At 39.1% G+C, this 23552-nt stretch overlaps 1 protein-coding gene across 2 annotated transcripts in view; it reads right to left on the bottom strand.

The window, feature by feature from the left end:
- Positions 1-23552, bottom strand: part of Adk (adenosine kinase) — a 432164-nt gene that overhangs the window by 372805 nt on the left and 35807 nt on the right. For both annotated transcript variants that reach the window (XM_055605919.1, XM_055605920.1), the window contains exon 2: positions 16269-16343. In XM_055605919.1, the coding sequence (XP_055461894.1) occupies positions 16269-16343 (75 nt within the window). The remainder of the gene's footprint in view (positions 1-16268; positions 16344-23552) is intronic.

The raw sequence follows: 23552 nt of genomic DNA on the forward strand, positions 1-23552 counted from the left end.
ATCCTGTTAGATGCCTATGACTTAACTGATAAGACACCACCAGTTTTGCCAGAAACGGCAGAAATGAGACAATGTCCTAAGAAATGATTACTTTGGAATAGATGTTTATTCATAACTGTTTAAAACAATTTATCAAGAAAAAAACACTTGACATAGCTATATTGAAATTAACAGTATCAACTCTTCCCTAACACTTTGTGAAATACTCAGGTAAACACGACATCCTGAGAAAAAAGACCTATAATGAGAACCAGGTGTTATGGCCTACGCCTTAAATCTTAGCATTTGGGAGGCAGAGTGGATCTCTGAGTTCGAGGCCAGCCTGGGCTACAAAGTGAGTCCAGGATAGACAAGGCTACACAGAGAAACCCTGTCTCAAAAATAAAACCAAAAGACCAATAATGAGTGTAATCCAGCTAATTACAAAACACTTTTCTGAGTGTTAGTCACTACGGCAAAAACACCTCACCAGAACAACTGAAGGAAGAAGGGTTCACTCTGACTCACAATCTGAGGAAGTCCATCATGTTGAGGATGGCATGGCAGTAAGCGTAAAAGGCTGCTGGTCACATTGCATCCACAGGAAGTAGAGAGTGACAAATGCTTATGCTCAGCTAGCTTTCTCCTTTTTATGTGGTAAAGGTCCTCAAACCATAGGACACTACCATCCACATTCAGGATGGGACATGTGTCACCTCAGTTAACCCACATAAATATAAATGACTGCATCTAACTTGTATGAAGCTCTAGGTTTTATTCCCAGCATTGTGTGTTCAGGGGAGGTGAAAGGCAAAGAGCCTTAGTAGCTTTTCAAAGTATACCTCCCAGAATTCCATGTCTCAAATGATGTAACCAGCTAACCGGGTGCTGTTTCTAAGTTTTGCTTTCAAGAATACTGAGGAGGCTAATCAAATAATAAGCTCATGTGTAATTTTTAGGATAGAATTCAAATAACTGACAATGCTGAAAATTCTATTACAATCCAAAGAGCAGTGGGAACAGACTGTTGAGCTAACATAATTGTACTGGGGAGAAAAAAGTAGTCTTTTTTCTATAATCTATAGAATTTTCTATAATCTATTTTTTCTTTAATCTATAGATTATTTGTCTATAATCTTAGCAATAAGGAGGCAGAAGCAGGTCTAAGTGAGCAAACTTAGCTGTCTCTAAAAATTTTGAAGGAAAAGGTTAGGCTTGAAAACTAGCCTACAGCTGACAAAATCTTGGGCTCAACTCCCAGTACCGGGCTGGAGAGATACCTCAGCGATTCAGAGTATTGACTGCTCTTTCTGAGGATCCAGGTTCAATTCCTGTCTGTAACTTCAAGATCTGATACCCTCCCACAGACATACATGCAGCAAAACACAAATGCACATAAAAAAAACCTCCCAGTAACACGTATACACATGACAAACCAGAACACTACCTGACTGCAGCAGTAAATATTATTTAGACTCAAAAGATTAAACCAATTGAACAAAAGTTTTACAAATAGTTTCACCATCTTATTTAATAGATGTATTTCTGATCTTTGTATTTTCTTTCATTGAATTATTCCCACTTTAATGAATTTGTATGGCTTTACTATGTGAAAAATATAATGTAATGACTTTAGAATTAAATTTACATACATATTTTTATTGCAGAAATATACGGTGATCAATATTCATGAAATGTTTATATGTAAAATGAATTACCCAAGGATAAAATCTGATGAGGAAAAGTACAACACAATTTAAAAGCAAAAGGAATAAGAAGAAAAAAGAGCTTGTGTATTTTTATGAAAGACTGTGGTATAAGATCACTGTAGTAATTAGGATTCACTAAAAAAGTGATTCATCAGTTTTATTCAGTCATAAAAAATCATAAATATTAATATGTATGAAAGCATATGTTTATAAATTCATGTTTATTTGAAGTGGTTACATATGACATTCACAAATTACATGATGCATTATACAGGAGGCATTTAACCAATGTTACTTTCTGTTTTTGCTTGGTTAAATAAGAGAAACAACAAGCTTATTTCTTGCCTTTTACAACCACACAATTCGGCAAGAAAAAAAAAAAGGTAGTATGATATTTAAGTTATAGTGACATGAAAGGAGACATCATTTCCCGCTGTAAGAATGGGAAAAAGAAAAGCAGGTTTTGTTTATTCCTCTACTGTCTCTTCCGCTTTCTCATCTCTTCAATTTGTTCTTTCCTCATGAAAAAACATTCTCTTCTAAACTGTCAAAGTAAGAACTTAAAAGGAACCAAAGCAGACCAGAAGAAAGGACCCTCACAGGAAGCAGCAGACTGCTAAGGAGAGCTTAGCCTCCTGGGTCACACAGGACCTCACTGGTGAATGGGGACACCAGTGTTGAGTGTGCTCTTGGAAAATGTTATCCAATTCCGGAACTTCGCAGTAGCCACTCTCCTGTGTTCCTTTCTCTGACCTGGCTTCCAACAATTCCAAACTAGGTAATGTTTCTAGCAGACCTTAAAACTTTCTCCTTCCTCATCTTGCCTGATTTTGCTTAATTTTATCATTCTTCTATTACTTGACACTTTCATGTTGCTTCCTAGGAGGCTGTCTGATAACGTACTCTGTTTGTGGTTTATATAAACACAAGGCTCAAGAATGTACCCAATTCTGACACCAACACCAAACTTGGAATGTTCCAAAAGCCACGTTTAGGTTCAAAAATTTACTATAAGCATTCATGGAATTTACGGAAACCTGTTATATTCAAATTCTGAAATAAAGTTAAAAGGATATGCATCAAAATAAGACACTAGAAAAAATATGCAGGACAGTGTCTGAGGGGCTTCCAAATCTGGAACTTTCATTGTCCCTTCCCATGGAGCTGGGCTACTTCACTCTCTCACTATCCACAGGTAACAAGGTAGCACGGAAGGACGTTCACAAAGTTTCAGCTTGCAGAGGTTTTAGTGAGGTGACTGTACATCGGCATGATGCACTGCTCATGTAACTGAACTCAAGTGACCTGGACTGTAAGCAGAAGGCCCTAAGCCCACACACTAAATGGCATGACTGGTCTGTCTTCCTGGGCCAGGCCAACCCACTCCCTAACACTAACCAGTGTAACCTGTCCCTTCACTAAACAAGAAAGCAAACACACATCCCTCAAGTATAATGCTGTAACTACCCATAGGGAAAAGGTCAGACCTCTCTTTGGGTCAGGACAAACACTCTTCTCCTCCTATGCCTGTGTACATGTTTATTTATGTACACGTACGTGTCTAGCAGTTAATTTGTAAGCTGTGTTCTTCACTGAAATATCCATCATAAATACCAATCTTACCCAGGCAGAGTTAGGTAAGTAATTATTATACACAAGAGCAAAATAATCAATACCCACTAATTGCTGCCTAAAAGAATGCTATTCTAACTTTTAAGACTAGCGTACTCTTCTGTTTACTAATCACAGAGGAAATCTTAAAGAGTAGACTTGTTTGCCTAGGCAAATTAGAAATACTTCAAAGCTCAACATCAAATTCCTTATAGTCATTTACAAAGAGGAAAAAAAAAATCACAGTATGTCTTTGTATACAACCGTAACTAAGATTTATTTTACAAACTAAAATCACTATCTGTAACTCATTTTGAAAGTCAGCGAAGTATAAATTATAAATATGAATGAAAAAGAGAGATGTCATCAAGACTATGGATTATGCCCAGGGGTCTTTGCAAAGACCAATACTCCAACCAACGACCATGCATGAAGATAACCTAGACCGCTTGCTCAGATGTAGCCCATGTCAGCTCAGTCCCCAAGTGGGTTCCCTAGTAAGGGGAGCAAGGGCTGTATCTGACATGAACTCAGTGGCTGGCTCTTTGATCACCTCCCTCTGGGGGATCGCAGCTATACCAGGCCACAGAGGAAGACAATGCAGCCAGTCCTGATGAGACCTGATAGACTAGGGTCAGACAGAAGGGGAGGAGGTCCTCCCCTATCAGTAGACTGGCATGGGAAGAGAAGAGGGAGGGAGGGTAGGATTGGGAGGGGACAAAGGAGAGGCTACAGCTGGGATACAAAGTGAGTAAATTATAATAATCAAAACTAATTTAAAGATTCCCTGCATTCTGCCCAAAGTTTGCCCATAAGTCTCAACGTCTGCTTTGATAGTCTGCAGGGCAGAGCCTTTCAGAGGCCCTCTGTGGGAGGCTCCTAACTTGTTTCCTGTTTTCTTCTTCTTCTGATGTTCATCCTATTTGCCTTTCGCAATGGGATTGAGCATTTTAGCCAGAGTCCTCCCTCTAGATTAGTTTCTTTAGGTGTACAGACTGTAGTAGGATTATCCTATATTATATGTGTATATGAGTGAGTATATACTGTGTGTGTCTTTCTGCTTCTGGGATAGCTCACTCAAGATGATCTTTTCTAGATCCCACCTGCAGATTTAACGATTTTCTTGTTTTTCATTGCTGAGTAATATTCCATTGTGTAGATGTACCACAATTTCTGTGTCCATTCTTCAGTTGAGAGACATCTGGATTGTTTCCAGGTTCTTGCTATTACAAATAAAGCTGCTATGAACATGGTTGAGCAAATGTCATTATTGTGTACTTGAGCCTCTTTTGTATATATGCCTAGGAGTGGTATAGCTGGATCTTGAGGAAGCGCTATTCCTAGTTGTCTGAGAAAGCTCCAGATTGATTTCCAGAGTGGTTGTACAAGTTTACATTCCCACCAGCAGTGGAGGAGGGTTCCCCTTTCTCCACAACCTCTCCAGCATGTGTTGTCACTTGAGTTTTTGATCTTGGCCATTCTGATGGGTGTAAGGTGAAATCTCAGGGTCGTTTTGATTTGCATTTCCCTAATGGCTAATGAGGTTGAGCATTTCTTCAAATGTTTCTCTGCCATTTGATATTCCTCTACCGAATCTTATGAAAGAAGTGGGAAATAGTAAGACCTGGAGAGGACAGGAGGTCCACAAGGAGAGCAACAGAACCAAAAATTTGAACACAGTGGTCTTTCCTGAGACTCATACTCCAACCAAGTACCATGCAGAGAGATAACCTAGGACCCCTGCACAGATGTAGCCCATGGCAATTCAGTGTCCAAGTGGGTTCCATAGTAATGGGAACAGGGACTGTCTCTGACATGAATTGATTGGCCTGCTCTTTGATCACCTCCCCCTCAGGGGGGAGCAGCCTTACCAGGCCACGAGGAAGACACTCCTGATGAGACCTAACAGACTAGGATCAGAAGGAAGAAAAAGAAACCCTCCCCTACCAGTGGACTTGGGGAGGGGCATTCGTGGAGAAGGAGGAAGAAGGGAGTGGTTGGGAGGGGAGGAGGGAAGGAACTAGAGGGGGAATATAAAGTAAAAAAAAGTGTAATTAAAAATAAAATAAAAATTTAAAAGAAAGAAAGAAAGAAAGAAAGAAAGAAAGAAAGAAAGAAAGAAAGAAAGAAAGAAGAAAAGAAAGAGAAAAAAAGACTATGGACTGTATTTAGTCTCTGGATACATTTTTGTTGTTGCTTGTTGGGATTTCATTCCCCCAAAACTGATGCCGGAACCCATGCTAAAGACGTGCTCTGCCACTGAACCACACCCTTAGGTTTTGGTTTTGGAAGGAGTGGTTGTTTTAGCAGTCTTATTGTGTAACTTAGGCTGTCCTGGTGGCTCAAGTTGGCCTGTCACTCAGCACAAGGTAATCTTAAATGTTTAGTCATCTTGCCTTTGTCTTATGAGTGCTGGAATGACAGACCATCTGTCACACCTGATTTCCCTCAGTTTTATTATTCATTTATGTATGTGTATATCCACAGAGTGGGGCTAGGGGTCTGTGGATACAGGCATAAACATGCTATGTACTGCACAAGGGCTGGAATCAGAGGATAGCTTCTGAAATTCAGTTCTCTTCCTAAGGTGGCTTTTAGGGATCAAGTTCAGGCTATATGTTTACAGCACAAGCACCTTCTCCACCTGATGCACCTCCCCTGCCTAACCCTCAGTGTTTCAAATCAATAAGCCAAGAAGGAAACCTCCAACGTAGTATCTGAAAATCAACTTCCCACCAAGTTCTTCTGAGAATGACGCAAAACACAACTTGTTCTCTGTTATCTTGCAAAAGACATGATTTAGAAAAGTATCCTTCTGGGTGCAGTGGCATCCCTGCACTAAGAAGGCAGAAGCAGGTCTCTCTGAGGTTTGAGGCCAGCCTGGTTTATACAGAAAGACCCTGTTTTATAATTCTTTGAGGAAAAGGAATCTGTAACCATTTATGAGATTGAAACACAAATACACCCCCTAAAATCAGATACAACAAAATGGTACATTAGAATTTCACAATATTTTTTTCTACTTTAACTCAGCAAATGAAAATGAGATGTGTATCAGTAAGCAGCAGATGAGGAAGTGAGGTTTGGGAAAAGACCTCTTATCTTGCCTCTAACCCACATAAAGAAAACCTTCCGCATGAGATTAAAAGTCAAATTAAGCAAAGCTACTTAATTTCTCTAACAGGGATAAAACTATCCGTGTCACAGGGTTAATACCCAAGCCAAAAAGTGCTGATCCTAGTAATAAGTACACAACCCTTCCTACTTTTTTGGAAGGCTTCCACCTCTGCATAAAGAGTAATTCCACTAGCTTGAGGGAAGGCAGTTTAAAGCGTGTATAACTTTTATGAGTCTTTTTAAAGACAGAAACAAACAAGCTTATTTCTCTGATGACTACTATGGCATGGAGATTAAGAACCGAAAGGTTTTTTAAGTCACTGTGGATGACATCCAAAGAGTGGGGAGCCATGCCCCCACTGGGTAAAACAGGACAATTTAAGCACTTCTACAAATAGTAAAACTACCGAAGAATTGAGCATGTAAAATTTCATTTAAAAAAAAAAAGTGAAGTTAATGCATGTATTTCCAATGAAGCCCATGTATCTGCAAACAGTCATGAAGACACATTGCTATATTGGCACAGCATGGTCATAAACACTAACAAAGTTACTTGAGTACACACTACATATATGAATATATATACATATATATGTATGTGTAGAGAGATGTAGACAGGTGTGTGAGTGTGTGTGTGTAATTATGAAGGATGAAAATGGAGGAAGCCAAAAGTGTTAACCATCACAACACTCTGTAGACTGCTCGACTCACATTCAGGCTTATAAAGAAACAGACTAAGAGTAAAACTCATAGTTAAGGAGCAAACAACAGCAAAAAGGTACAGATTTTATGAAACAGTGTTTTAACTTCTCATCAGCAAAGCAGATAGGAAATTAATAAATTAGAGAATCTTAAAGAAAAGGGCTCAACTAGATTTTAAACCTGAATATATAAAACAAAAATATATTCTTCATAAGCTTAACTTTTCCTATTCTTTTTAAACAGTTACTCATGTCATGAGAGAAAATTTCAGAATGTGTCACTGCTGAGCTCTTGGGCCACATCAACAAACTGAACCAGTACACTTCCTATTTCTTTTCTAACAGTTTGTTCTGGCTTCTCTTCCCACCACTCCACTGTGACTTACCTAGCTGAGGTCAAACTGGCATTCTATTAGCATGATAAACTCTGTTAGGCCTAACGTCACTACGTCTGGTATGAATGACAAGTGCTTGTCATAAAATCATCTACCTCTAAAAATTTCCTTCCCATCTCCTGCTCAGTATTTCTTACTTAGTCTCCTTCCATAATTACCTTTGGTGTCTCTTGTTTTTGGAAGACATTTATTTAAATTTTGGAAGATAGATTTGAGAAACAAGAACATGACAGGACACTTCACAAGCCAATTTATACAATAAAATAGACAATAGTGGCATAAGTATCTTTGCAGCAAAAGCACTCCAAGTATACCAACAATAATAGCAAAGTTACAGCAGTGAGCAAAAAAAGCCACATTCATAAACAAATAGGTCAAAAGCAAAACATAAGCACTTACCAATAAGGTTAATAATTGTGTAGACTTGGCTTATTATAACTCTAGTGATTTAAAGAACTATGAAAGACTATCCAAGTCTCTGATGACACATACCAAAATCTCCATGGATAAGAGGATAGAAATAAGATGGCTCAGCAGGTAAAGGTACCTGTCACCATGCCTGAAGACCTAAATTCAATGCTGGGAGCCACATAGCAAAAGGAGAGAATCAACTCCCGAAAGTTGTGCACACCTTCTCATCTGCACGCGCGCGCGCGCGCGCGCACACACACACACACACACACACACACACACACACAATATTTCTTAAAATTCATGAGCCAGGCATAGTGACATATACCTGTAACCCTAGCACTCAAAAAGCTAGGGAGGATCACTAATTGAGGTCAGCCTGAACAATTTAATGAGACCTAGTCTCAACTACAACATCATCTTGATGCATTACCACTTCGTCCACAACAAGCCAAAGAACTGAGATCTGGAGAATCTGTACCTTTTACAAATGCAGATGTAGGAATAGGACGGTGAGCTCCTCCTCCTGAGAAAGGCTCGTCTGCAAAGTCAGCACTGTGACAGCACACTTGCAAAAACGCAATCAACAAATTATGCATTTCTAAAGTTCTTTACGTATCTTAATTCCAGTGCTGGAAACGATATGAAGATGAACACATAGCACACTGAATTATAAGAAAAATAATACTAACAATTGAAAATAGTGGGTAATAGTTCTCTGTAATCACTTTCAGTCCGTGCCTGCCTGGGCCTGCTCAGCCTCATCTCTTGCTTTCTGTCTGAATAATGGACCAAACCCATATTCCTTCATTCCCTGAAAGAGAATAAGCTTCAGACTATCAGCAAAATATGTCTAAGATCCGTGCATTGTGCATGGAGAGGAGCTTCCTGAGGGAGTGGGTGGAGAGCATAGGGAATAAACACCACCTGCTACTCGTAAAGCTAAATCAGAAGAAAATGCCAAGGAAGGAAACTCAGATAATTAGAAGGCAGAAAAAAACAGAAAGATGAGCTGTCAAGTAGGGAGGGAAATGACCAACTGAAGTCCATTTTCTTTCTTTTATTTTTCCATATTTTTCCTTTTATTGAAAATAGACTCTTTTTTCATACTGAAGTCCATTTTCAAAATTTCACTAAGTGTACTAAATCCTCAAACAAAAATTTACAAAGTGTTCTGACATTTCCAGAAAGTCAAGAATACGTAAACATGCAAATACTTACTACAACCTGCAGATCTATTTGGAGCAAGAACGTTACACATTTTAAAAAAGCTAACATCAGAGATAGTTTTGAAACTGACATCTATTAGACAAAGTGAAACATCTAGTTTTTCTGACAGAAGCAGTAGGAATGTAAAAGTCCACAGGGAGAGAGGGTGGCTCCATGGATAAGGTCCACAGGGAGCACATGGCTCCATGGATAAGGTCACTTTCCAACAAGCCAGAAGACCTGCGTTCAAACCCAAAGACTCACGAGATGGAATGAGAACCTATTCCACAAGTTGTCCTTTGACTTCCATGTGCATTCTATGGTATGTGAATATGCATGCACAGAGACACACATAATAAAGAAACAAAATGTCCCTTTTTTTTTTTTTTTTTTTTCAAGACAGGGTTTCTCTGTGTAGCCCTGGCTGTCCTGGAACTTGCTTTGTAGACTAGACTGGCCTCAAACTCAGAGATGCCTCTGACTCCAGATAATTAAAGGCATACAACTACCCAGAGCTTTTTTTTTTGTTTTTGTTTTTGCAAATCAGGGCTATGAGCTGTGCCTGGCAAGTGTAAGGCTCCAGGTTCAATGTCCATTACTTTAAAAATAAGGCTATTATCGTCAACAGTCCAAATAATTTTTACCATTTAATGTTTTATAACACTGTAGGCATTTCTGTATTAGCGAGTGTCTTCAGAAGCTAGCTGGTCTTGTTGAATTCTTATTTTGTGAAGTCAAACACTACACTATGAGGAAAGGTACAGATGTAACACATGATTAAGTAGTTTGTAAGAAGAAATTTATATTGTTTGTTTGGCTGGCTTGTTCTAGTTTTTCCCAACATAGACAAGGCTGGCCTTAAAATATGACTCCTTTTAGTATTCCTGACCAAAGTACTAAAATTACAAGCATACACCACACTTGGCTTCTTGTATTCTTCACACATTTCCAATTCTGTGATTTTTAAATTCTAGCATTCGTATTTGAAGAGTGGCTAAGGTCTACAAATTTTATAAATTTGAATGGCTGGCTATTGCTTTGCCATTACAGTTGAGATTTTATTTTTCAAGCGGCAGTAATAATTAGCTTTTCCCACATTAAGTAGCTTCATAACTTATCACAGACTTTTTTTTTTTCTGCTTTTGAGAGAAGGCCTTGCACTGTAGTCCAGGCTAGCCTTGAATGCATGGTCCTTGAAAACACCTTCGACACTACACTTTAGGAATGCACTCAGCCTCGTGGAGGCCTGAAATTATAAGTATATGCTATTGCATTATCACAGCTTTTTTGCAAGGGAATAATTTCACAAAAGAATAATAAACATCTCCCATTATTATATTGTTAAGTAACGCAGTAAGAAGGAATTCTATCTGGCTCTCCTAATACCTAATGTATGTAAGTAATCGATTTCAAGAAAAATTGAGCCAACAGGATATATACATATGTACATATACAGATGTATAAGAGAGGATATATAGGAATTGCTTGCTGTGGCTACAGAGGTAAAGAAGTTTTACAAGAGGTAATCTGCAACAAGATAGAGACTTGGATGCAAGAAAGATAATTGTGCAACTAATTCTCAGTCCAAGGTGAAAGACAAAAGAGACAGGGAGGAGGTAAAGTAAATTGTGAAATCCAAGGGCCTGGGAACCTGAAGTTCTGATATCTAAGAAATAAGAAATCAGAAGAAAACTGCCTCACAGATCTAAGAGACCACTGGTCTTTCTGTATTTGTTGCCTGCAAGCTCAGGCTGATCTGGTGGTGATGGATCTTCCCTATCATTCAGATTCATACACTCACCTCCTCTGAAAGCGCTGTATACATACTCATCCAATCAAGTTTTACTGGGTAGATAGAGAGGTGTTTGCTCCACCTAACCTGATTCAACGAGTCTACAAACAACTGGAAATACGCATCTACGACTCACACAGTTTGTCAGAATCCCACACCAACCCCCCAAAAGAAAACACAGCTTTGGAGATTTCACCTCCCCTGATTTAAAACTGAGAATTTAATCTTTTAGGACTGTTCTTTGGAGAATTTTTAGACCTTGGGGATTTTAGACTGACAACTTTGATCACAGGACAAGGTGTTGCATGCTTTAATCCCAGCATTCAAGAGGGCAAAGGCAAGTAAATAGATCTCTATGAGTTTGAGGCCACCCTGGTCTACATAACGAGTTCCAGACCAGACACATAAACAGGCCATGTCTCAAACAAACAAACAAACAACTTTGATCTGTTAGGATTTCAGGTTTTGTCTTTTGTGACTACAATCAGCACCACTAGAATAAATCTCACAGAAGGTACACACCCATGAAGAGAAGAATACAATTTTGTAATAAAATGTAAGCTGCCATCTGGGGTGTGGCTTGGTTGATAACATGAACAAAGACCTAGCACTGAACAAACCAAGCATGGTGCTGTGTGCCTGTAACTTCAGGAGGGTGAAGCAGAAAAATGGCAGAAGTTAGAGGTCAGCTTGGGGCAGAGATAAGACGCTTCCTTGAAAGAAAATAATTAACTGAGCCATGGAAAGTGGCACAGTCACAGCAACAACCCAGCACTACAGAAGTTAGATTCTCATAAGCACAAGGCCAGGCTACTCAACACAACAAACTCCAGGCCAGCCAGGACTGATATATACCAAGACTTTATCAGAAAAAGAAAGAGGAGGAAAGAGGGAGAAGGGAGAGAGGGAAAGGAAAAGAAAAGACAGGGAAGGGTCTGGAGATACAACTTAGTGGTAAAGTGTGTGTCTAGTGTGTGAACCAAACAATCATGTGTATAAAATCTCACTTGACATTCAAAAATTCAAAATTCAAAAATTCAAAATTGACATCTCAAACTTACCATACATCCATTTATAATGTATTTTTATTTATACAAATGATTCATTTATAAATAATTTATATTGATTTTATAGTGAAATTTATAATCACCTTTAGGATAAAATTAAACACCATATTATATGCATGCTTTTTCTACCTACCAATGAGTCAAAGATTTATATCTGTGAGAAAATACAGAATTGTTCAAAAAGGCTAATTAAACAGGGTATTTTCAATTCTACTTATGTCACTTTTTTCCGATCACCATTCCATTAACTCCCTCCTTCCTCTTTTGTGACTTTGACCTACTAAACCTACCCTATATAATCCTTCTTTCCCTTTCTATTAATACGGATCCTCTTCCTTTACTCTCCATATAAGTTCATCTACATTTCCCCACATAACCACACTGTCTCTTCAGTACAGCATACATCTTTCCAGTAGCCTGTTTTATTTTCTTTTTTAAATCATAAATAAACCTATTCATTTTCAGTTTTGATATCTTGCCAAGTTGGATACATCAGAGCTGATTAACTTAATTCTGTTTTTATTTTCAATTATAGATCCATATTTTGTTCTTAATTCAGAGAAAAAAACTACCTTTATAATAAGAAAATAAACAATGAGACTATTTGAAAAATAATCATATAGCAAGAATGTAAACATTCTATTTTTTTCTTATTTTAAAACAACAATATTTGGTTGTATTCTGAAAACATGTAAATTCTAGGCAAACTAGCAACTTTCCAATTCAAGAACTGAAGTGTTGGGGGCTAGGAAGATGGCTCGGGGGTAAGTACTTGCTGTACAAGCATAAGAACCTAAATCCAAATCCCTAGCACCCATATAAATCCAAGCACAGAGGTTTACATCTGTAACAACAGCACAGGGAGGTGGAGAGAGGTGGATTACAGGGACTTGCTGGCCAACAAACCTACCTAAAAAGGAAGCTCCAGATTCAAGGAGAGATTGAACAAAGTAAAGGGAGAGCAATACAGAAAGATAGCCAATGTTGAATCTCTTAACTGCCTACACACACATACACACAAAATAGTTTTGACACTTGAAATGTTTTAAAAACCTAATCAAGAAGAATATTATTAAGCTTTTCTTTTTGGGGAAGAATCTTGAACTCATTGGCACAGGAGACAACTTCCTGAACAGAACACCAACAGCACAGGCTCTAGGATCAACAATCAATAAATGGGACCTCATAAAACTGAAAAGCTTCTGTAAAGCAAAGGACACTGTTTTCAGAACAAAATGAAAGCCTACAGACTGGGAAAGGATCTTCACCAACCCTAAATCTGACAGAGGGCTAATATCCAGAATATATAAAAACTAAAGAAGTTAAAAAGCAAAAAATCAAGTAATCCAATTAAAAAATGGTGTACAGAGCTAATCAGAGAATTCTCAATAGAGGAATATCAGAGAAACACTTAAATGAAATGCTCAACATCCTTAGCCATCAGGGAAATGCAAATCAAAACGACCCTGAGATTTCACCTTACACACATCAGAATGGCTAAGATCAAAAACTCAAGTGACAACACATGCTGGAGAGGATGTGGAGAAAGAGGAACCCTACTCCATTGCTGCTGGGAATGTAAACTTGTACAACCACTTTGGAAATCAATCTGGCACTTTCTCAGACAATTAGCAACAATGCTTTCTCAAGATCCAGCTATACCACTCCTAGGCATACATCCAAGATGCCCAAGTATACTACAAGGACATTTGCTCAACCAGGTTTGTAGCAGCTTTATTTGTAATAGCCAGAAGCTTGCAACAACACAGATGTCCTCAGTTGGGGAATAGATACAGAAATTGTGGTACATTTACACAGTGGAATACTACTCAACAATTAAAAACAAGGAATCATAAAATTTGCAAGCAAATGGTGGTAACTAGTAAAGATCATCCTGAGTGAGGTCACCCAGAAGCAGAAAGACACACATGGTATATACTCACTTATAAGTGGATATTAGACATATAATATAGGATAAACATACTAAAATTTGTACACCTAAAGAAGTTAAACAAGAAGGAGGACCCTGGGTAAAATGATCAATCCTCATTAAGAAAGGCAAATGGGATGGACATCAGAAGAGAAAGAAAATAGGGAACAGGACAGGAACCTACCACAGAGGGCCTCTGAAAGACTACCCTGCTAGGTATTAAAGCAGATGCTGAGACTCATAGCCAAACTTTGGGCAAAGTACAGGGAATCTTATGAAAGAAGGAAGAGATAGAAAGATCTGGAGGGGACTGGAGCTCCACAAGGAGAGCAGGAAAATATATATATATGGGCCCAGGGGTCTTTTCTGAAACTGATACTCCAACCAAGGACCATTCATGGAGATAACCTAGAACCCCTGCACAGATGTAACCCATGGCAGCTCAGTGTACAAGTGGGTTCCCTAAAAATGGGAACAGGAACTGTCTCTGACATGAACTCAGTGGCTAGCTCTTTGATCAGCTCCCCCTGATGGGAGAGCAGCCTTGCCAAGCTACAGAAAAAGACAATGCAGCCAATCCTGATGAGAACTGATAGACTAGGATCAGAGAAAAAGTGAGGAGGACCTCAAATATCAGTGGACTTGGGGAGGGGCATGGGAGGAGATGAAGGAGAAAGGGTGGGATTGGGAGGGGATGAGAGAGGGAGCTACAGGGGGGATACAAAGTGAATAAACTGTAATTAATAAAACAATAAATTTTTAAGTCGATCAGTACAACTTAATACACTAATTAAAACTGAAATGAACAAGTTTTGAAGCAATTACACACTAACCTACATTCTATTTACACTTGAATGAAAAGGAATATAGCAATGTACTGGTTAGTTTTTGTCAATGTAAGACAAACTCGAGTCACTTGGGAAGAAGGAGCCTCTGTTGAGGAAATGCCTCCGACAGAGACAAGGCAGTGACAGAGACAGAGAGATTAGAAGACAACTTGGAGGAGTGAGTCTTCTTCTGTCACGTATGTCCAGGAAAAGAACTCATGACATCAAGTTTGGTGACAAGTCTTTATCTGAGGAGCCATCTCAATAACCCTGGTTTTGCATTTTAGCTATAAAAACTTTTTAAATCTTCTGAATCAGCATTTTTCAATCTGTAGGTCTTGACCCCTTTGGGGCTGTATATCATATATCCTGCATATCTATCAGGTATTTATATTATGATTCATAACATAGCAAAATTATAATTACGAAGCAGCAATGTAAATAATTTTATGGTTGGGGATCACTACAACATGAGGAATTGTATTAAAGGGTCAACGCACTAGGAAGGTTGAGAACCACTGATCTAAATACTAAAAATGCCAGACCCTTACATGACTTGCTCCTACCACACGGGTTGGCCTGATTTTGTGTATGAACACATTCATATGCTTTCATGTACATACACATTCATGTGCTGGTATTGAATCCAGAGACTTATACATGCTAGACAAGCACCATCCAGCTACATCCCCAGACCTCAATTTCTAGACAATGTCTTGATGCAGAAAATTTCATCTTTTTGAATAAAGTCCATCTCATTTTTTTCTTCTATTGCTTATGCTTTTACTAATATTGAATTTAATAATCTAGTGCTAAAAGCAGAACAAAGATTTCCCCTTTTTTTCTGAGATATTTATAGTTTTAGCTAAGGTTAGGGTTTGTCCCGTTCTGGGTTAATTTCTCTATACAGCATGAAGTAGGAACTCAGTATCACTCTCTTGCATGTGAAAATGCAGTTACCCAACACCACTGTGTTCTGTGTTTGCTTCTTTTTTGTTTGTATGTTTCAGACATTCTATCATGTAACTCAGACCTGCCTCAGATTTACGATGATCCTCCTGACTCAGTCTTCTGAGTCTTAGGTTACAGGTATGAATCACCATGACTATTACATAATAACTGTGGTAATTTATTAATTAATAAACAACAGTGAACTAAAATTTCAACTTTATGAGTTTCCCTCCAATTGACGGTGATATATGGTCAATTTTTTTTCTGCAGAGTTTTTTTTTATTGGTAGGGTCTTGTTATAGGTAGGTGTTTATCTACTCATTTATTGTTTGTGTGTGTGTGTGTGTGTGTGTGTGCATGCACAAGAGCAAGTCATGCTCGTGGGGGGACAGGTCAGAGGTCAACCTGCAGGAATTAGTTTTCTCCTTCCACCATGTAGACCCCAGTGTTGTCAGCCTGGGCAGGGAGCGTCTTTACCCATTGAGCCATCCTACGAGCTCAATTCCAATTTAATCAGTTCTCTCTTCAGGAATGTTTGGTGCTGTATATATGAAGTGGTTAATACTTACTTATCAAGGAAATCTTTGTCTACCACAGCAGAGATGTCAAGAAGAGGATTTCCCATTCCAAACAGCACATTTTCACTAAAAAAAAAAAAAGGGGGGGGGGGGCAAAAGTTAGAAAACACAAATATGAAAAGAAATATATCTTCACTTGAGTATAAGCCTGACATCCTAGTTTAAACCTCTGATTTACCAATTACATGTAAGACAACGTTTTAGAGATAATACAAAGTTCTCTAGAAAAAAAAGATTTTTGGGCTAGCAAGATGGCTTAGTGGTTAAGAGCACATGGTGTTCTGGCAGATACTGAAGATGAGCCCTATTACTGAGCTATATCTTGGCCCTAAACACATAATCTTATTTGGTTTAAACACCTCTCTTTCAGCAAGTGACAAAACAGTCAAGTACAGTGAGAATAAGAACTGCACAACTGCATACTCACCTAGAAAAATGAAATCTTCCCCACCCATAAACCTACACATAAATGTTCATGTGCATTATGAAGAGGGGTAGAAAGGCAGGGAAATGGGTTGCCTCTAACTCTGAACTCCAGCTAAAGCCTCCTGCCACCAGAAAAGCAAGAATTACACAGCACAATCACTACCCATTCAAGGTTCTTCTGCCATCCCTGCTGCAAGCCTGAGGCTTCTCATCAAAAGCTGTACTTACAGGGGAAGAAAATTACAACAGTCATTGTGCAAAGCACCCTACCAGATCACAATTCCATCCAAGGCATCTCTAGAGCCACCTCACTTATCACACTTAGCAAAAGGGCTGGGAGGGAAGGTTTCCTGATAAACTTGAGGTATAACCTGAAAGCCATACACAGTATACACACTATGGTGGTTTGAATGGGTATGGCCTCCATAGACTCATGTGTTTGAATTTTTGGCCATAGGGAGTGGCACCATTGGGGAGATGGCCTTGTTGGAGTAGGTGCAGCCTTGTTGGAGGTCATGTGTCATTGTGGGGGTGGGGGTTCTCATATGCTCAAACTCCACCCAGTGTGGAGTCAGAGCCTCCTCCTGGATGCCTTCAGAAGACAGTCCTCTTTCGCTGCCTTTGGATCAAGATGTAGACTCTCAGTTCCTTCCCCAGCACCATGTCTGCCTGCACACTGCCATGCTTCCCACCAGGATGAAAATGGACTGAACTGTAAACCAGTCCCAATTAAATGTTTTCCTTTATAAGAGTTGCCTTGGTCTGGTGTTTCTTCACAGCAATAAAACCCTAACTAACACATATAGCTAATGTTAAGACAATTAATTTTGCTTCTCTGTTGAGAAGCCAAACCTACACTTGGGTATCTCACTCTTCCCTACTATCCTTTAGGAAGCATATATCCACAATTGGGTAAGTCTTGCTTTCTTCTGGGGGCCTCTCTTTCTCTTAGTCCTCATTTTTGAGCTTATATTAAAATATCTTTATTAAGCACCAGCTAGCCAGTTCTTTTCCATGATGAAGCTATAAATCTCAGTTTGGCCTGAGTTGAAGACCCTAAAAGATTATATGAACTCCTCAGGAGCTTTCTGTCTCCTTACCAATGACAATAGCAGACTTATTTGTAATAGCAAACAAACAAACAACCAAAAAAAAGCAAAAACAAAAAACAAACAAACAAAAAAGATCCCAGGTAACTAACTTAGCAATAAAAAGCCTTATTTACAGGATACTTAATTATTCTACTTAAGACTCTAAAGCAAAAAAAGAAATTACAGTTAAAAAACAGATCAGTAAATGCCAAGATTAAGTTTAGGGGACAGCATGACCAAAAAAAGATAGCAGAGTAATACATCAATACTATACTATACTATAGTACTATAATAACATCAGTTTCCTGGATTTGCAAAACAGCATGGTTATGCAAAACACATCACTGGCAACAACTAAATGACTCATGCCCTGGGTCACTTTTTTTGTTTTCTGCAATTTCTTACAAGCCATAAAATATTTAAAAGGATAGAATTCAATTGCATAGGAGCTAGAGAAATGCCTTAGCAGTTAACACTACTGCATACTCTTCTCGAGGACCTGGGTTCAATCCTAGCCCACATGGCAGCTCACAACCATCAGTAACTCACAAATGTGGTACACAGATCTATATATGCAAGTAAAACACCTATAAATAAATAAAAATTATTAATAAATAAATAAAATTATTATGTATACTGTAACATTTCCAGGAAGATGGATACAGCTGGAAACAATATTATGCAAAGTAAAACAGACTCAGAGAAACAAACACTGCATGTTTTCCCCCCACATAGAGACTGTAGATTTTAATGTTTATATGTGTACGTATTTGGAGTGCCATAAGTCATAAAACTAAAAGAGGAACCACAAAAGGAGGAAAGAACTCTAAAAGGGAACATAGGGGGAAAATGAAAAGAATAGAAGTGTTGAGGCACACACACACACACACAAAGATTCCTGGAGAGGTAAGAGGCCAATAGAAGGAAGGTAAGGGGGTTCAGGTAGAAAGTGGAGGAGAAAATTTGTGGTGGTTTAAACAAGAAATGCCTGCCCCACCCCCCTTGGCTCCAGAATTTGAATTCGTGGTTCCCAGTTGGTGGGCGCTGTTTGAAGATTCCACATACATGGAATCTTTAGGAGGCAGAACCTCTCAGGTAAACTACACCACTGGGAGCAGGCAGCGAGAATTTATAGCCTTACCCTACTCCAGTTCCCTCAAGGCTTCGTACTTGCAACTTCCTGCTCTGATAGCCTGAAGCCATGCCTCCCCCAACATTATGTACTCTCCCTCTGGAGTTGTAAGGTAAAATAAAGTTTGTTGCATACGTTGTTTGTGGCCATGGTGTTTTATATCAGCAACAGAAAAATAACTAATATAATCATCAACATAAACAAGTGTTTAGGGACATGCAATTTTCTAAAAAGCCCATTACTCTGTACTGTGGACACAAAAACCAACTCTCAGCTCAGAACGGTAAGGGATGACGTGAATCCCAAAGATGGGAAGAGAAAGACAACCAACCCAAATCATCATGGCCAAACTAATTAATTACAGCAAGCTTATTTGTGTACATGGGCTACCACCACCTAAGGTGGGATTCGGCACTGCATGGGAGGAAGACAAGGCTTTTATAGCTCAGGGGTGGGGGGGTTTCCAAACAGGATTTGGTAGGCAAAATAGGTAAAGTTACAGAAACAGAACACACACTAGTCTCTCTTGAATAAAGACATGGTTTTAAGGTAGGCATAACAAAGTAGTCATCAGTGGCCATATAACATTTTGAAACCAACATAGGGTTGCAAGATGACTATGAACATCTTTTTGAAGGAAAAACATGATTGACATTCCTGAAACATGCAGCATTGAACCATTTGCAGTTAAGGTTACAGGCGGGACATAGTCCAATCTTTGAGAAACAGAGGTTAATCATAAACAGGAATGACTCTAGTTTATCTTTACTATAAGATAGTTTTTAGGCCTAAAATGGAGGCAGACTAGTTCTTCAATAGTTTATTCTGGAGCCAAATATGAGCGAGCACATCAGAAACATAGATTTAGTCTACACCAAGTTCCATGTTCCAACACAGAAGCAAGTTTCCTGGAGTTTTTATAGTAATAGAACAAAGGCAACAAATCAAGCCACTTTTTTTTGGGGGGGGGGCAAGACAGGGTAGGTTTTCTCTGTGTAGCCCTGGTTGTCCTAGAACTTACTCTATAAACCAGGCAGGCCTCAAACACAGATATCCACCCACCCGCCTCTGCCTCTACAGGTGTATACCACCATGCCTGGCAACATGAATTATTTTTAAAAATGAGTAAGAGCCAGGAATGGTTACCCACACCTATAATCACAGCACTACCACTTGAGAGGTAGAGGCAAGAAGATAAGGAGTGATAATTCATCTTTAGCTGCAGAGAGTTTGAGGCCAATACTGTAACAGGCATAAATAAATAAAGATCTTCTAAAGAGACACTTGTGTTTCTCACTCTGACTATCAGACTATTGAGCAAAGAACCCCAAAGAAATAGGAATTTCTCCAGGAATCTCATGCTGGGAGAAGGAAAGGAGCTAGACAAACAAAGGATTTTTCTCCAAGAAAGATTTCACTCAGTTCCAACAGCTTTTTAAACCAGTTTACAGGATGAGAGGGAATAGCAGACACCTTGATTGTAACAACATAGATGTGCAAATCTTAATCTCACTCCCAGACGCTGAAGACAATTTGGAGAGCTGGCTGGATCTCTTTGTCCCTCTTTCCAAGCAGCCACACTGAATAAGTCTCCTTTCCATGTTTTCCATTTTAAGTTGGCTGTTTCAATTGGCTCTTTGAGAATGGGTGGCCAGACCAGTCAATACCGTTGGAGACTATCTTTGACAACAGAATTCTTCTGGCAGAATGTGGTTTATGCAGCAAAACTGTCTCAGCCAAATGCAGAGGAGGCTATGGAAGCTCATCTAATCCCAGATATGATGATGGGCAAGGGCTATCAGAAAATCCACCCACAGAAGGGCAAAATCAATCATCTAGATGGCCTGAGTACTGCTCCAACACCTGGTGTATGAGGAGGGTAAATTTTGGCTCTGAGAATCTGAAATCTGAACATACATATTTTTAAAGATTTTTATTCTTATTTACAGTGGGGGTGAGAAGTGAGGAGGGGGCACACGTACAAATGTTCAAGTGTCCCCAGAGGCCAGGAAAGGGTGCCAGATCTCCAGAAGCTGGAGTTACAGGCCTAGTGTGGGTCAATAAGGACTCTTAACCCCTGAACCACCATCTCTCCAGCCCTAAACATACATTTATGGTAGAAAGAAATTACCAAAGAAGTGGAAGGCTGACCACACTAGATGGGTAGAAGAGTGATGTGTGTATCTAAAACATTGCACCATTTCTCACAAATAAATGAGGCCTTGCTAGGAATTTCCTTACAGGGTATGTGGCCTGACTGACAAAGCAACTCCATAAATGAACATTTGTCTCATTATCTTTTTGTACAGAATACTGAACTAATAACATGTTCAGTATTCTGTATTCAGTATTGACATGGCAATTGCCACATTTGTTTCTTTGAGACAGGTCGTGCTGTGTAGCCTAGGCTGCTCTGTTGTTCATGGCCAGGCCTCTGGAGTACTAGGATTATAGGCATGGGCCACCACACCCAGCTAAATGTTTTAATGAGTAAATATGTTCAGACTGTAAAACTGACTCATCTTTATATAATTAGATCACAGCTCTTCAAATCTGAAGAAAACACATAAACAGCTTTGGAAGAGTAGCTGAGATGCATGAAGGGCAGCTACCTTTTGTGTTTTTACTTAACTGTGCAGGTTAGGTTTTTGTCAGCTTGACACAAGCTAGAGTCATCTAGGAAGAAGAAACTCAACTGAGAAAACACCTGTAGGCAAGTTGGTAGGTCATTTTCTTGATTAATGATTGATGTGGAAGGGCCCAGCTTGTGGGGGCTGGGTGCACCCTAAGCAGGTAGTCCTAGGTTGTATAAGAAAGCAAACTAAACAAACCAGGAGGAGAGGGCTGATAAGCAGCCTTGCTTGATAGCTTCTGCTGTGTTCCCCAGAGCCCTGCCCTGCTTGAGTCCTTATGCTGCCTCCCTTTGGGCTGAAATAAACCCTTTCCTTTCCAAGCTGCTTTAGTATGATCTTTATCAGAGCAATAGAAATCAAACAATGAAACTACTCCTCTCTGCCTCCCCCCACTTTCCTCGCAATTCTGAAGAGAAACAACCCTCAAGCACTGAACTCAAGCGCCAGGCAGCCCCCTAGAAAAGTGAGAAGAACTGGTGCTCTTTCAGAGCTTCTCTTCAGAGAACTGCTGTCATTTCAGCTTACTGACAGTTCCTTCAAAACCTCAAAGCTTCCCATTATTTGACCTGATCCTGAGCTTGCCCCATGCTAAGAATTTCCCAAAGAGTATCTGTCAAAAACAACCAGCTGCAATTGTTTAACATTCCAGCTGCCTGAAGCAGTTGAAACAAACAAGTTAACCAAAAACATAAAAGGAAAAGTGTGAGAAATAAATGTTCACAGAGGGCTTGGGAACATCCAGAATGTTCCTGAGATTGCTGTGGACATGCTTAAAGGAAGACAAGGGAAGGCCCACAGCAACCACCTCTGCCTGGGCAGTAGACTGCCAGGAACGAATGCTGTAAGCTTGGCTGAGTGCGTAGGATGTGCTTCAAGCACAAGTATTAACAGGACCGGGAAGAAGCTGGAACCCTCAGACATTGTTTTTGGAAATGTGTAATGATGCAGCCACACTGGAAAACAGGATAGCGGTTTCTGAAAGAGGCAGAGGAAAAGGCAGAGAAAAGGAAGACAGGAGCTTTCACCTCAAAGAGGCCAAATATGAAACGATTATACCCAAGAATAGTTTCCCTAAAAACCATGTTCCAATGTGGTAACAGTTGAATGAAGTTTTATAGTAACAGAAGAAAGAAAATCCTAAATCAAGACACTTTCTGAATTCATTGGTAGAAACATCAGAAAAGCTGGGGAAGTCTCAACTATAGGCCTCAGATGTTATCTGCAGGGATCTGTTTGTACATTCCAAAAGATTTACCTAACGGTCACGGAGATATTAGGTCACACAGAGGAAGGTAATAAATGGCAATTAAGGGTGTTAAAGATAGCCCAAGATAAGTTGGCTTGGCAACATTCCATCATGTCCACATGATTATAGTTCTAGTGAGTCAGTCAGCCTTTGTTGTCAGCTTCTTTCTAGGAATTTTTGTTCACAAAGTAACATAAAATTATCCTATGAGACTTTCCTAAAAGAAACAAACATATGGCAACACAAAAACTTACACATGGATGCTTACAATACTACTATTCATAATAGCCAGAGTGAAAATAACTCACATAGCTGGATAAACAAAATAAATCCACATTCTAAAATGTATTCAAACATAAGAAGGAATGAAACACTGATAACTTGATATGACATGAATGAATTTTTAAATCATTTTGCTCTCTGAAAGAACTAAGGTTCACAAAGGCCAAAAATTACATGATTGAGCTCATGATATATCAGAATAAGAATTCACAGAGGCAAAATGAAAAAGTAGATTTCAGTTTCCAAAGGATAGTTGGTGATGCAGGGCAGGTGGAAAGTGACTGCTAACAGCTATAAAGTTTCATTTTAAATTGATAAAAATGTTTTAAAATTATACTGCAATGACAGCTATTCAACCCTGTGAGTACAACACTATAAACTCATCTGTTTATTTTAAAATTATTTCATAGTATATGAATCATATCTTTACAGTAATTAAACAAATGGAGATAATTGGTATTTATA

The sequence above is a fragment of the Psammomys obesus genome, unplaced genomic scaffold (genome assembly GCF_907164565.1).
Source record: "Psammomys obesus unplaced genomic scaffold, mPsaObe1.curated_primary_1811, whole genome shotgun sequence".
Taxonomy (NCBI): domain Eukaryota; kingdom Metazoa; phylum Chordata; class Mammalia; order Rodentia; family Muridae; genus Psammomys; species Psammomys obesus.